At 37.3% G+C, this 15,856-nt stretch overlaps 2 protein-coding genes across 5 annotated transcripts in view; both read left to right on the top strand.

Annotated features, from left to right (window-relative positions):
* The first annotated feature begins 591 nt into the window (after positions 1–591).
* LOC109212231 (GATA transcription factor 24-like) lies at positions 592–11,283 on the top strand. The gene is made up of 7 exons (XM_019375858.1): positions 592–1,047; positions 1,648–1,731; positions 1,817–1,950; positions 8,823–8,933; positions 9,293–9,398; positions 10,749–10,820; positions 10,965–11,283. Exons 1-7 carry the CDS (start codon positions 643–645, stop codon positions 11,055–11,057), a joined length of 1,005 nt encoding a protein of 334 aa, XP_019231403.1. The 5' UTR covers positions 592–642; the 3' UTR covers positions 11,058–11,283.
* Positions 11,284–12,805: 1,522 nt separating this feature from the next.
* LOC109212229 (GATA transcription factor 19-like) overlaps positions 12,806–15,856 on the top strand; it is a 5,560-nt gene continuing 2,509 nt past the window's right edge. For 2 of the 4 annotated variants that reach the window (XM_019375857.1, XM_019375853.1), the window contains exons 1-6: positions 12,911–13,413; positions 13,674–13,760; positions 13,867–14,003; positions 14,404–14,505; positions 14,911–15,025; positions 15,666–15,725. In XM_019375857.1, coding sequence (XP_019231402.1) covers positions 13,111–13,413; positions 13,674–13,760; positions 13,867–14,003; positions 14,404–14,505; positions 14,911–15,025; positions 15,666–15,725 — 804 coding nt within the window. In that variant the 5' untranslated portion in view covers positions 12,911–13,110. Of the gene's footprint in view, positions 13,414–13,673; positions 13,761–13,866; positions 14,004–14,403; positions 14,506–14,910; positions 15,026–15,665; positions 15,726–15,856 lie in introns of all 4 variants that reach the window. The other 2 variants (XM_019375854.1, XM_019375856.1) reach the window with 2 other exon arrangements.

The following is a 15,856-nucleotide window of genomic DNA, read 5'->3' as shown; positions in this document are numbered from 1 at the left end:
ACTTCTAAAATCATTTTTTACTATTTCACTAACACTTTAATATTAAATTTTAGTACTTATTTTACTATTTAACTAATAATTTTTTAATATAATATTCAGTATATACAAACATAAATAACCAAACCAGTAATCACAAATACTGAATGAAAGTTAGTACTCTCTCAGTCTCATATTATGTGTCGTATTTCTCTTTTACACGCCCCTTAAGAAATATTAATTAGGAAAGGGACTGGACTATTCTACCCTTATTTATGTCTTAAAATATAATCTCTCTTTATTGAATATTATTCTATTTTTGTGTTATCTCCATCTTCAAGATTAGTTATTATTAACGGTAAAAAAAATAATTAATTTTATTTTGAACTTCTAAATGGATAAATAATTTAAAACAATTATTTTTAGTAACTATGAATGTTAATAGGAGAGGAGGGAGTTTTAGTATACAAATTGTTTCTTTAAATAGAAATTATGTCGGACCCCTGTCTTTTGGGCATAAGGATTCGGGTTTATTTGGATATGGTTCAAGTTTATGGAGCCTAGATTTGTTGGTTCATAGCTGGCAGAGTGGCAGTGCTCGCGGGGTAATATTGTACTATAGTAGTATTTTTATTTTAGAAAAAACAAATAAAAGGACGTCAGAAAATGGCAGAATCAAATCGCAGAGCTAACATGTACGGACGGGAGACAATTAACGCTGCACTTCACCACCAGCAAACTCAGATCGACGACGACGACGATGACGACGTCGCCGCTGGAACTGAAGGCGGCGGCGGCGGCGGCGATGTAGGAAGAGAGTCTATGGATAACAACCCTAACATTCGCTACGACCATCACCACCAGTCTCATAGTCATTCTCACGCGCTTCACAACGGCGGGGAGTCCATGGAGATGAATGGTGTGGAAGGCGTTTCACACAACGCGTTGTATTGTCCCCCTAATACCGAAATAGTTCAAGCTGCTGTTGCTGCTGGTAGTGGAGCTTCCGATCAGCTTACGCTGTCGTTTCAAGGCGAAGTTTATGTTTTTGATGCTGTTTCTCCAGAAAAGGTCCTTCTTTTACTTTCTTGTTCTTATTATAAAGGTTTGCCCTTTATTTGTGCAGTGTGTTCTTTATGAGTTTAGCTGAAAGAGTGCTTCTTTTACTTTGATCTTATCTTCTTCTTTTTGAAATTGTTTGTGCATTACTTGGAATCTTGCTTGTCTTAGTGAGTGTGTTGTCTACATGTTCATTGCTTCTGGGTAAATTTAGTAAATTAGGGAAATGTTTCCAATTTTTGAATTGAGGGTAATTGTGTATTTGGCAGAAAGTTCTTGCCTCACTTTCACTTGACTTTTGGAGTTGAGGTGATTCAAGACTCGGGAATTGGTCGTTTCTGAGATTAGGTGGTATGTGAATGGTGAATTGGTTTGATATTGATTAGGTTTTACGTGTATGGTGAATTGGTTGATATTGGTCAGTTTTTGAAGCAAAGAACCCGTGCTGGTCTTTTTGTTCTTCTAGGAGTAGGAGTGATTCTCATCGGCATGATTTTAGTATTTGCATCTGGTAGTGGAGTTTAATTCCTCTTTAGTGGTTTAAGTTGTTAATTACAATCATTTTAATTGGGGCAAATTTGTTTTTTTTTGGTTGTGTTTATTGAGTTTCAGGTTCAGGCGGTGCTGTTGTTGTTGGGGGGATATGAAGTCCCTGCTGGAATCCCTACTGTTAGTGTGGCAGCCCAAAGTCAGAGGGTATCATCTTTATCTCCGGCATACATTCTTTTACCATTCTGCTGGGTTTTAATCAGTTATTGCTCTTCTGCCCCAATATCCACAGGCTTCAGCTGACTTTCCTGGAAGATTGAATCAACCACAAAGAGCTGCTTCTTTGAATCGTTTTAGGGAAAAGAGGAAAGAACGGTGTTTCGATAAAAAGATCCGTTATACTGTACGGAAGGAAGTTGCGATGAGGTAATAGAGCTGCAATTTTTCATGCATGATCTTGTCTTCTTTGCATGATTGAACCATTAGAACTGGCGGAGACTGGAGATAAAATGCAAATTGGAAGTGTGTCGCGATTGATGTACCGTTTGTACTCACCAATCCTCTGTGCTAACCATTATATGACTAATTGACCTTGATATTCTAACTTTTTTTGACAATGAGTGAGAAAAACATTTGTTGAGTGTTGTACATTCGTTGCTTCTGGCTTTATATGCCAGCATAGTGGATATTGGATGCCAAAGACATTCTTAATTGGAACTGAGCTACATGGGCCTAAACACAACATGGTTATATATGCATATCAAGTTTTCAGATAGTGATAGCTTTCTCCTTGCTAAGCCACACTTGTTTATATTGTCTTCATCTCTTCTCTGTGAGCTCTTGCTTATTTTACCTAATCATTGTAAGTTTTTTTAATTGCTTGTTGGTAGTGCTGTGATATAAATGCATTCACTGTTGGATCTTTAAGTTGGAGGAGCAAGTTGCGTATAGAGTTGGCTGTCCTTGAAATTGTTGCTCCTTGTTTTTAGTTCTTTTGTGTGCTATGGACTTCCCATATGCAAAAAACCACATAAATCCTAATAGGACCTTGTGGATATCCAGCTGGTTGATAACCATAATATATGCACTAAAATGTGAGAAAATGCTATCTAGTAGAAGAGTAAAACTACGAGAACATTGCTACTCTATGTTGCTCGGACTCTCCAAAAATATTGCCGGGTGCGTGTTAGATCCTCCAAAAGTAGTGTATTTTTGGAGAATCCGACACCGGTGCGACATTATTTTGGAGAGTCCGCACAACATAGCTGACTTGACATGGCCAATGTGCTTGTCTCGGAAAGTGCGGAGTGAAGTATCATAATCCTCCATTTGTTTCTGCAGTACTCTATGAAAAGATCTAACAGAGTAAACTCCTCATTGCAAATTGTCCATTGAATAACATCTTCCTTGTTCCTCTCCAATACGACAGACTGCACCTTCTATATAAATTTCTGCAGCTTCTACCATTTCCCAGTCACATAAATTCCTTCTGAAATGAAAGTTCCACCATCTTCTTTAAAGTAATCGCGATTAGTAACATCAGACTGGGGTGTGCATTCGAATCGGTTTATCGATAAATCGAATCGATTATTTGTTATCGGTTTATCGATTTATCGATTTCGATTTCGAAATTTTCCTTATCGAGTTATCGATTTCGATTTCGATTTTGTACTCTTCGGTTATCGGTTTATCGATAAACCAATAAGAATTCATTTCAAAAAAAAAAAAATATAAATTTTTTCATTTCAAAAAAAAAAACGATAAGAAATAATGGGAGTATTAGGCAGAAAAGATCAAGAAGATTGTATTAGTATGGGGAAAAAGGCTTTGAAGTTGAACAAGTTTTTAGCCATCTCTGGTCCTTTCCTCACAGGCGTAACAGCGATAGGCTCGACATTTGTAGATTCTTCTCCTTCTCATGGATCTTGGGCAGCTATGTTTGGAATTGTTGGTGGCGCTTTTGCAAGTGTAGTTAACACAATAGAGCATGATGGACAAATTGGAATGGTATTCAAAATGTACAAGAGTAACGCTGGTTTCTTCGAGTACATGCAACAATCAATTGAATCAAACTTGAGTTAGGCGTTCGTCTTATGTTATAAACGGTGTTCGTCTTATTTTATCTTCTTTTTGTCCATATTAGTTAGACATATTTATAGCGATATGCTTTCCGTGGAATCCCGCAAATTTTCTTATTGGTATAATCGATAACCGAATCGATAAGCCCCAGAAATCGATAAATCGAAATCGAAAAAATTGAAACCTTATTGAAACGATAACGATAAGCATATGTACAAATCGATAATGGATAAGTAATTATCGATAAGGGTCAAAATCGAATCGATAAATCGAATGCACACCCCTACATCAGGCACCGGTACCAGTGTAAAAAGGTTTGGACAAAGCATCCCCTCCTCAAGCCAAACGTCTGCCCATATCTTATTCTTCTGTCCATTCCCCACTTTCCATTTGGTAACATTTCTAACCCCCCTTGCAATCTGTTTCATGATACTCGATGGCCTTGGAAGATGATATGGAAATCTATTTCCTACCACAGTATCAAGGTAGCTTGTTTTGGTTGGCTGGTATCACATAGAGCTTGTTTAACCCATGAGAATCTACACAAGAGTGGATTAAGCTCTTCAGCAGATGTTTTCTATGTAAGGAGGAGTTGAAGCAGTGGAGCATATTTTTCTATGTTGCTACTTCGCAGGTCAGACTTGGTCGTCGTTTCTTAGTATATTTAAATATGGTGGATACTGCCTCAGAACTCAAAACTTCATTCTGATATTGGGGATCTCTGGATTCTGAATAGAGAAGAAAGAAAATTTGAAAGAAAATTTGGATGACTATCCCTTTATGCATTGCTTGACCGTTTGGCTGGAAAGGAGTAGTAGATGTTTTGAAGACCAAAAAAAAAAGCATTTATCCTTAGTCAAGTTCAAATGTATTCCAAACTTGTTCTGTTGGCTGAAAGGAATTGCAACAAGTAGCAGTTGAAGAAGAGATATCTTGGAGGCAGAAATCTAGGTGCCTATGGCTCAAAGAAGGAGACAGGAATACCAGATATTTCCAAAGAATGGCTAACTCTCACAGAAGATCAAATAATATAGACAAACTAAAGGTTGGAGAAGAAATTACAGAGGATAAAGGGGTCATTAAAGAGGAAATCCTAAGATTCTATAGGGGCTATACACAGAGAATGAGCAATGGAGACCTACTGCCAATTTTGATAATCTAGCATGCATCTCTACAGAGGAGAAAGACTGGTTGGGAAGGGTGTTCGAAGAAGAGGAAGTAGTAGCAGCAATCAGGGCATGTGCACCAGACAAAGCCCCAGGCCCAGATGGTTACACTATGGCTTTTTTCCAGAAAGCTTGGGATGTTCTAAAGCAAGACATCATGGGGGCTTTAAACCACTTTCATTAAAATTGTTATATGGTTAGATCTTGTAATGCCTCTTTCATAGCACTGGTCCCTAAGAGGAAGAGTGCTATTGAGCTCAAAGATTTCAGGCCTATAAACTTCATAGGCAGCATCTACAAGATAACAGCTAAGTTATTAGCTGAGAGACTCAAACCAGTGATTGGGAAGCTCATTTCAGAGAATCAAAATGCCTTCATCAAACAAAGGCAGATTACTGATGCATCTTTGATTGCTAATGAGATGTTGGATGAAAGGCTAAAAAGTGGAATTCTAGGCATCCTATGCAAACTCGACATTGAGAAAGCATTTGACCAAGTCAATTGGTCATACATTTTTTCAGTGTTAAGGAAAATGGGATTTGGTGGCAAATGGATTAGGTGGATCAAATATAGCTTGACCACAATCAAGTATTCGATTCTCATCAACGGGAGTCCAGTTGGCTTCTTTTCACCTCAAAAAGGATTAAGGCAGGGTGATCCCTTATCTCCTTTCTTGTTTATCCTAGCTATGGAGGATCTTAGCAAGATGTTGGTCAAAGCAAAGCAACTGCAGTGGTTAGATGGTTTTAGTGTTGGGAGACATCAAAGGAATGCAGTCTCAGTCTCACACCTGCTCTATGTGGATGACACATTAGTTTTCTGTGGAGCTGGAATATCTCAGGTTCAATATCTTAATCTAACTCTGCTCATTTTTGAAGCTATCTCTAGACTACATATAAACATGGCAAAAAGCATAATCTACCCTGTTAATGAAGTTCTTGACTTGGGAGATCTAGCTGATATTCTTTGTTGTGGTACTGGTTCCCTCCCTGCAACATACCTGGGCCTTCCATTGGGAGCTAAGTACAAGTCTACCGCAGTATGGAATGGTGTGATAGAGAAGGTGGAGAAGAGATTGGCAACATGACAGCTGCAATATCTATCAATGGGAGGCAGGGTAACCTTGATTAGTAGTGTAATGGACAGCATACCAACCTATTACATGTCACTTTATCCTATGCCCAGCGAAGTACTCAAACAATTGGACAAACTTAGAAGGAACTTTCTCCGGAAGGGGAACGGTGAGGGTCACAAGTTTCACCTGGTCAAATGGGCCAAAGTAACTCAACAAAAGGACTTTGGTGGACTTGGGATAAAAGACTTGGCAAAACACAACAAGAGCATGCTAATGAAATGGCTTGGGAGATTTGGGGAGGAAGACACCAGCCTATGGAAGAAGGTGATGACTGCTAGACATGGACAACAAAGCCACTGGTGTACTAAACTAAGCAGGTCTCCTCATGGTGTTGGCCCATGGAAATACATCAGTAGCCTTTGAGAGGATTTTTCACAGAATATTTCATTCAAGGTGGGTAATGGGTTACATGTTAGATTCTGGAAAGATATCTGGTTGGACAGTTGCCCACCGAGAGAGCTTTCCACTACTGGTTCAGATTGCTAGTGATCCCAACTCTACAATAAGTCAATATAGATCAGGAAACTCATGGGTCCCACTTTTCAGAAGGAATATGCATGACTGGGAGTTGGGTAGTTTGTTTACATTGCTTGGTAGACCGGGAAGCTTCACTATGAATGAGCAGATCCCTGATAGAATCAGATGGGTTGGTTGTGACTCAAGTCCATATTCAGTGAAGATGGGCTACGGAAGCATGTGTGAGCATAACGGAATCATTGACTCGTGGCCATGGAAGCTCATCGGGGAGACAAAGCTTCCAACAAAGGTTATCTGCTTTACTTGGACTGTACTCAAAGAAGCCTGCCTAACTCAAGACAATCTCTGCAAAAGGAGCTTCCAGCTAGTAAATAGATGCTACCTATGTCAGCAAAGTTCTGAGTCAATCAACCACCTATTCTTACATTGTCCAGTGGCGACAGACATGTGGTATATGTTTCTTTCTATCCTGGGAATAAGCTGGACACAACCACAAGGCATCAGGGAAGCAGTGGAAGGTTGGAGCAGTTGGAAAGTTGAAAGGGCCATCAAAAAAGTCTGGAAGATGATCCCAGCATGCATTTTTTGGTGCCTTTGGCAAGAAAGAAATCGCAGATGCTTTGATGGCATTTCAACTTCTATGCATGCTCTCAAAGCCAAATGCCTTGTGCAGCTATTTTGTTGGAGTTCTCTAACACCTGTAAATAATGTAATTCCTCTTCTAGATTTCATTGGATCTATGAGTCTAGCTTAACTCAGTTATTTCCTTACTTTAGTGTTTTTTTTGAGTTAGCTCCCTGAGCAGATTAAGTCTTTTGTTGTAATGGAGCTAACTCAATCCCTTCTTGTAACTTTGCATCTTCTGGATGCCTGCAATGAAGAATCTTATTTCATCAAAAAGGAAACATTGTATTCAACTGGGCTGACCTGCTGGACTTATTGAATCTATGAGTCTGTAATGGAAAACAAGTCCAACATTTTGTAATTTTCTATAGTACTACCTTAGTACTGTGCATCAATAAAATCTTACTTTATAAAATAAAAAAATAAAAAAGAGCAGAGTGAGGGTGTCATGTCCGAAAATGTTAAAGCTATGGGCAGGCTCACTTATTAAAGGGAAAAAGTATATCTTTATGGTAGAGTGCACCTGAGATGCACACACTTCTTTCATACCTAAGGCATTGTTTGAATGTGAATATGAAATTTTGTAATGCTGGGACTGCCGGTAACAGTTGCTATGGGACGGAATCCTCACTTACTCTTTCCCTTAGGTTTGTGCAGAAGAAAAGGTCAGCTACAACATTTAAGGAAAATTGTAGTGCAATGGGTTGACATTAGAAATATAAATGGGATAATTGTGGTGAAAACGCATAAGTGGGGAGGGTGGTGTAATAGTCTTAAAATGATGAAACCTAACCTCCTATGAAGCAAGACTTATATTCCATCGATGCAAATCTCCACAATCATGCTGACTTTGGAGCATGTGGTACAACTTGCACTATAGTAGTGGGCTTCACAAGCCGAGTTTCAAGCTGTGCGCCATTGGCCCCTCGGGGTTTCTCAATTATCAAGCATTACCCCTTTGGCATAATATATCAAATTTTGGCATGAATAATGAAGGTCACATTACGTAATAGAGCACCAAGATGTGTTTTTAGTGGCCTTATTGTTCTCTGCAACTTGGAAAGAGCCTGATGGCATCTTAGAATCTAATATTTCTTAGGCAGTACTTTATGTTTCGTGACTGTTCTCCACTTAGTGCCTGAAGTGTTGATTTATTGAGCTAGATCTTATAAAATGTAGGGTATCGAATTAGATGGATATTCTTTTTATTTTATTTTAAATTACGGTGGTTTCCACGCCAATTAGTGTACACCTTGACTATACTACCGGGTACCTGCTATCTCCCGCCCATACAAATAGGAGGTTATTCTGCCTGCCAGATTTAAGCAGATGTGAAGAAATCACCTAGTTTTTTTTGTCTCCGCTGGGTTTTGAACCTAAGACCTCAGGGTTCTCAACTAGGCCGGTGGAAGAATGGATATTCTACTAGCTCTTCTCGCATGTGACCATGCATCAATCTTCAAGTGGGGCATGTATTAATTTTAGAAAACTGCTTCGAACCCATTCAAGCGAAATGACTATTGCTAAAGGATGTCTCTAGTAACATCTGACTGTGCAAGTTGTGCAGGTATCCTTAGATGTTATGTTGGTTCTTTCTAGTCAATGTCATTTATTTTGTGTTTTCTCTTCTTGCTCCATACTTCTAGAGGGAGGGGATATGGGGTCCTGTTATGTTTTTCTAAGTTGTAAATTTCGGTCCTTGTCTATATTTTGATCAGGCTTGTTAGTTGAAGTTCCTACAAAATGATTATGGTTTAAGTCAGTCTTTTTCTTTGTTCATGTTCAATTTTCTCATCTGATATGTGTTATATTTTCAGGATGCAGCGTAAGAAGGGTCAGTTTACATCTTCAAAGTCAATATCTGACGAAGCAGGTTCGTCATCTGCAGATTGGAATGAAGGCTCTGGTCAAGAAGAGCAGGAAACATCGTGAGTTTCCAACTTCTGTAGTTCTGTAGTAGTTGCTTTTCCTTTTTCAACTTATAATATGTTTCCCGTCCCCACAAATTCCCCCTACCTAGGAGCAAACTGTGGCATTTCCCACTTTTGCTCCCTTAGTGACTTAAACACTCTGACTTCATGGTTGGAGGTGGAGGGCCTTACTACTAGGCTATACCTCCCTTGTCTGTAGTTATTCTGTGTTTGGTCATTGAATTTGATGTAAATTCCTCTGGTTCATTTTACATAAGAGGATTGAACTTTAGATAGTGTCAGAGTTCAGAGGTTACTGATCACATTATATACAGTTGACATCATTCTAAGATGTTTCTCTTTCCATATCTCAAAAGATGTAGGCATTGCGGTATTAGTTCGAAATCCACTCCTATGATGCGTCGTGGACCAGCTGGGCCAAGGTCTCTTTGTAATGCATGTGGACTCAAGTGGGCCAATAAGGTTAGTATTGAGTTGAAAATTGTGCCCATATGGTTCTGCACAAAGAGCATCCATTGATGACTAGGATATCATGTGTGCTTCAATGGTTAAGGGGAAAAAAGATTCTGCTTAAGTGTTCAAAAGTGCTTTTTATCTCTTTCAATTGAAACAAAAATATTTTTGCTCAATAGTGTCCACATGAGAGCCAACAGAGTCGCATCCCCTGATCCATTTTTAAGCTTTCCCTCCCAAAACTTTCACACTAATAGCATGTTCTTATCTATCCCTGCAACACCTGCTGAAGTCCGAGTATCTTTCTCAGTAAACAGTAAACATCGTACATTTATGTTCCTAGTAACTTTGTAAAAAAGAAACAATAACCTTTCTATCTTGTTGTGCATACAGTTTTTCTTTTCGTGTTGGCAATTGAATATGATTCTTTTCCCATAGCTGTACTTTGCTTCTCCTGTCCGTTGTGTGCAGGATAAAAAAGAAACCTATTGCCTTTTTTGTCATCAAGATCCCATTACGGCTGTTGTTTTGGATGATTAACTTCATAATTAACATGATGCATACTTGGCCAGTTAAACATCATTATCAGCTTTTACTTTCAATGAAATAAATCATTTCTTGGTCAATGTTTGAAAATAGAGCGCCGGTACAGTCTAACATAAGATAATAACACAAACCTTAATGTTAACCCTTAAAAAAGATTGAAATAAGCAAGCAAATTCCTTACTATTTGTAAAAAAGAGCTCAAATATGTTTACCTACCTTATCAAATAAAAAAAAAAAAGGAGCTCAAATATGACCTCTACTTTGTGTTAGAAGGTGTAAATTAAGTTATATTACAACTCAAGCTCCAGGAGATTATTTTCATCCGAGTTAATGAGTGATATTAATTATTATTCTACAGGTATTCTGGAATTATTGCTCTACCATATTCATTTTTGTTTGAACTCCTACTTACAAAAGTTGAATAATGGACGTCTATCTGAGCAATGAAATTTTTACCCCAACTCTTGTCTTCTTTTTTCTTCTTTTGCCATTTGAAACGTAAGAAGTACTACCTTTTGGATATTTGCTTCAATATAACCATCTGTCAGCTCGCCATTTGGTCTTCTGGTATTGATTATCCTGATATGGGATGGATTAGTAGCCACAGCATGTTTTTTTACATTGATATCTGATAGAGTTAATGAAACACTATTCTTTTTGCTTTTCACATCACATTGCTCTTCACCTTCTTTGTCAAGTTAAAAGAAAATTTTCAATCTCGTCGTTAAACAGTCATTTCCATCAATTGGAATTCGTTAAATGGTTTTGATCAGTGGGAATACTGCTTTACTCCCCTTCTATTCATCTCGGCAGGGAATTTTAAGAGATCTTTCTAAAGTTCCAACTCCTGGACCTCAGGATCAAACTGCAAAATCTGGTGAACAGGTACATTATCTCCACTTCTTTTAGAAAAAATAAATTTTTTCATCCTGGGATAATTGACTTTGTAGAACTTTATCAAAAAGAAAAGATTGCTTCTTTAGTTTATTTACTAAAGCTCAATTTGTGTTGTAAAATTCTCTCCGCTAGAGCAATGGTGAACCTAATGGCTCGGACGCCATGGCTGCTGCTGCTATCATCACTCCAGACGGTGACAACACAGTGGTGACTGCTGAACGGTGATGGAGAAATCCTTCTTGAAGTGAGATGGATAATTGAGTTTCATCTGTTGTACTATCTGCCAAAATTAGATTGTACATAGTAAATTATTGTACTCTTAGGCATCCAACATTGTTTCTCAGAGTTTTAGTGTTTTATCCTGGTGTTCAACTGTAATTTAGATCTGGAATTTGTATCACAAATCGAGAACCTCAGTAAGAAAGATCTGGGCTTACTTTAATCTGCTTTACTTCAGTTTTGTAAAAATAGTACGGGCTAGCCAGTTTTCGAACTAGTCATTCAAAAATAGCAGCGTTTGCAAAGTCATTAAAAAATAGCCACTATTTAATATATTGGAGATCGGTGCACCTGTGTATGAACTTCCAGCATATTATGTTGGAACTCCAACACGCGCAAAGTTCCAGTATAATATACAGGAGATTGGAGCACCGATATGTTATACTGGAGTATTTTTTTGAATTTTGAACAGTGTTTTCGTTCAGATTTATCTTTACGTGAAATTTTTTTCGAATTTCTCTCGTTTTGTTTCCTTAAAATATATTTTAGGAAAAATGACACTGTATAGTCATTGTAAAATAATAGCCGAATAAATATATAAAATATATATATATATATATATATATATATATATATATATATTATGTATGTTATATATAAAAATTTTACAATTTTTATATACTTTTTCGGCTATCAAATGTAAATAGTTTCTGACGTGGACTAAAAGTGATAATACCTCAAAATTTTATTATAATTTGAATTTCATTGCGTTCTAGTTGGGTGAATCTGCTGCAGACGGACTTTTCGTTCTCCTCATTGGTTCGAAGAGTTGATTATCTACAAAAATCATTCATTAGTGGAGAGAATTATGAGTTATTGATGCCAAAATTACACATTCGTGGGAAATAAAAATAAAAATGGAAGTGTAAATATTAGTGTTTTCCTCCTTGCAAGTATCCGAGTTTTCTCATATAACTCTACAGGCTCGAAAATATAGATCACATTATTCTGGGTCCACCAATTCAATTATCGACCCCTTGATGTATAAACATTGTTTTGTTTGCTTGAATTTGCTAGTATTTAGTACTTACCAATTTCTCTCCTCTTTTAGAGTTGTTTCTTGATCTCTTCTATATTTAAAAGATATTTAGCGGGTGATGAGGAGTTGAACATTTATCAAACCCCTAAACTATTTTCTCCTTAGATTTTCTATTTTCTAAGTTTGTCATTGTTTTAGTACGATTTGATTTATTTAATTGAGAAAACAAAAGTGATCGAAACTCGAAAGGCTTCCATTGCGTTCAATTGATCTCCTTGATCTTTTCGTACTTCAGAAAAAAATAATAAGACACAACGACATGCTAATTCTTTTGTTTGGTTATTATTTCTCTTTTGAATTTTTTTACCTGAGATCTGATAGATAGAGAAATACTCCGATTAAAGCATTTTTTTGTAAACTATATTTACCTGACATAATTTACGTGACAATTTTGGATTTTCAACATTCATATTATGACTTTGATTAACATTTTAAAATATATTATTGACATGAGAAGAATTCTGATTTATAATACTTTTTGTGTGGTTTTTTATATTAAAAATTTTAATTTAAGATAATAAATTAATTTAATTACTTCAAAAATTAATCAAATTGACTTTAAAGAAGTATGAAGTACACATAAATTAATATGGAGGGAATAGTACATACCCCTAAAATTCTTAATTCTTCCCTCTTCGGAAAATAAATACTGTGGTCTGTGGGACAAAAATTGAACGCAGTGTAACAAATAGTGTAACACGCTAATCAAGGACCTTTCACGTGACACCATCACACTCCATTACGAACAATTTTTGTAAAGTTCCTCCCTCCTTAATTCCTATCCATTTTTAGCTATAAAAAAAAAAGAGCAAATTACTACGTACTATTTCTCCAGTTGAGGATTCTTCGCTTAATCTGCAATTCTAATCAACCTTTCCAGATTCTGATAAAAATTGATTTTCTTCAACTGATACAAATTTAATTAGGGTTAGGGTTTTTCATATGCAGAAGTATATATAAATGGAAGCGGCAAATACGAGGGTAATAGGGTTTGAGGAGGAGTATATGAATGTAGCAATTCGAGTGGATGAATATGGAGGTGGAGGATTTGATGCTGATGATATCAGCGGTGGCTGTGAGAGTAGCGGTACTGAAGAATTGCAACACGTGTGCTCCTCTGTGCCGCCTCTTGCTGCTAGCCCTGTAGTAGATACCGACGGCAGAGTTTTAGTGTCTATGCCTATGCCCTCGCGGAGGACTAGTGAGCTTACTATTTCTTTCGAAGGCCAAGTCTATGTATTCCCTGCTGTTACTCCTGATAAGGTTCGATGTTGATATCATGATCAATTGTTTGTAATTGCATTATGTTTTAAACTTAATTTATAATTGATGCATGTACAAGTCGATTTGTGTTTACCTATGTCATTAGCGGAGCCAGCAATTTATACAAGGGATGTTGCAATTGGGATTTGAACCTGTGACTTAAAGCAATTTTTGAACCCCCTTTGCACTTCACTGGCCTATGTGGTGACAATTGAATTAAGGGAATGTTTAATGATTTTTGTGAATGTGAACTTTCATAGGTGCAAGCAGTACTGCTATTATTAGGAGGGTCTGATATGGCTAGTTATGTACCTAGCTCACATTCTCTTGCCCTGCAAACTATTAAGGTGCATTTTTTTTTAGTTTAGTTGGAGCTTGTTTTCAATTTAAGTGTGATCCAACCAGAGCTTACTGAGGCTGTCAATGTTTACTAATTTTTGGGTTATGTTGTAGAGTGTTGATAATGATGCCCCCACCAGGCCAAATATTTCTCGGAGAATCGCATCTCTGATTAGATTCCGTGAGAAGAGAAAAGAGAGATGCTTTGAGAAAAAAGTCCGTTACACTTGCCGGAAAGAAGTTGCACAGAGGTGAGGTGAAGTTTGTGACCTTTTTTTTCCCTTCACTCCGTTTAGTGATTGGTATATTAAGAGAATCATTGAGGAGCATTTTTCTTCTTTGATTGGTTTCAGTTAATGTGATAATTAACAAATTCTCTTTAGGGCCCACTTTAACGTGTGCGCAAATATTTGAAGTAGACTAGTATAAATGAAAATGGAAAATACATGTTTGAAGTAGACAGATCTAAAAGTACTGAGCTGTATAATGGTACAATAAAGTAAATATATTTCTTAAAAAGTATTTTTTAGCTGCTAAAACCTTTTTAGCTATTTGTTTGGATTCATTGGAAACTATTTTCATTCAAATTCAAGATTTCCTAATGAGGTTCATTATGCAAGCTTTTAACTGTTTTAGTTGCTCTGTTTATAGGATGCATCGTAAAAATGGGCAATTTGCCTCTTTAAAAGATGGTGAAAAGACGTATGCTGGCAATATTGATTCTGGTGACAGCATTCCTCATCCTGAACCTACGTGAGTATGGACCATGTTCCTTACTTCTGACAGCTTATACCAGCAGCATCTCTGTCAAGAATCAGTTGCTCTATTTTTCTCTACTTTAGGCTATGCTTTGTGTTCTTGTATTTTGAGGGCCTTGGAACTGACTTCCTCCACATCTGATTTTGGTGTAAGAATGGCTGTTGTTGCATGAAATAAAGGCTTTCATTCAGAGGTAGCAAAGCTGTAGCAGTGTGATCTAAGATTCTGCATTCATATTCCGCTTAATTGTCCTGCTGTCTCTTTATGTCACTGTGCTGATTTAAGATTCTGCATTCATATTTGGCTCACTATTCCTGCAGTCTCATTATGTCACTGGGTTGGGATTTTGCCTCTTCTTTTTTCCTTCTAATCTGCATTTACTGCCCTTTGAACTTACAGACTAAGAAGATGTCAACACTGTGGTATTAGTGAAAGTGAGACACCTGCAATGCGGCGGGGCCCATCAGGCCCTAGAACCCTCTGCAATGCCTGTGGGCTTATGTGGGCGAACAAGGTATTGCACAGTGGATCTGCTTGTTCTTTCTGCCCCTCCCCCCCCCCCCCCCAACCCCCCAACCCCCAACCCCCACCAAAAAAAACAAGATTTCTCAAACACACACTTCTTATGCTTTCCTCTTTTAATCACAGAGGTTAACTTTGTCTATAGTAATTATCGTTAATATTTAACTCTGCTGACATTCAGTTTATGATCATGAATTACTGATTCAACTGCCAGTCATGCAATTACGTTAATTTCCTGTCTTGACCAAGTTTCTCAAGGAAATAATCAACATCAATGATAACCAGATTCTTGGGTTAAGAGTTAACCTAATGATTTGGACCTTTGGTTGATCTTTACTTGCACTGCCATTTTAGTCTTATGGCAAACTGCAAACATAATAAAGGCTTACTTAGTGTTATTGCTTTGAAAATAATGGATCGCGAACCAAGCATGTCATTTACATGGTTTCTGTTGATTGTCCATTCTTGGATATGTTTGGATTGTGTGTTTTATCTTTCTAGATGCTCAGAATAAATGCATGCTTAAATTTGATGATTCTTTTGTTCATTTATTTATTTTTGAATTGTATTACCCATCTGTTTGCTCTTGTTACTTATTTTGCTATTCACCTTTTGTTTTTGTCCATCTGAAGGGTATGTTAAGAGATATTACAAAGGGAGGGAGACGTACACCCTTTGACAAAAGTGAGCCAGTAAGTAAACTGAGAACAAGTAACACTTCCCTCTTACAGGATCAGTTTAATGTACACTGTCAGTGGTAGACTATTTGAGGATTAATGCTCATGGACCATGCTGCTTCATTAAGTATGAATACAGGAGGCCC

This window comes from Nicotiana attenuata, unplaced genomic scaffold (genome assembly GCF_001879085.1).
Source record: "Nicotiana attenuata strain UT unplaced genomic scaffold, NIATTr2, whole genome shotgun sequence".
Lineage (NCBI taxonomy): Eukaryota > Viridiplantae > Streptophyta > Magnoliopsida > Solanales > Solanaceae > Nicotiana > Nicotiana attenuata.
This window is presented reverse-complemented; position numbering and strand designations above follow the sequence as displayed.

Excerpts from the sequence above, each read along its gene's own strand:
- LOC109212231 (XM_019375858.1), top strand. The coding sequence starts at position 643 with ATGGCAGAATCAAATCGCAGAGCTAACATGTACGGACGGGAGACAATT. Across the intron at positions 1,048-1,647 it reads ATGCTGTTTCTCCAGAAAAG|GTTCAGGCGGTGCTGTTGTT; the intron begins GTCCTTCTTTTA and ends ATTGAGTTTCAG. Across the intron at positions 8,934-9,292 it reads CAAGAAGAGCAGGAAACATC|ATGTAGGCATTGCGGTATTA; the intron begins GTGAGTTTCCAA and ends ATATCTCAAAAG.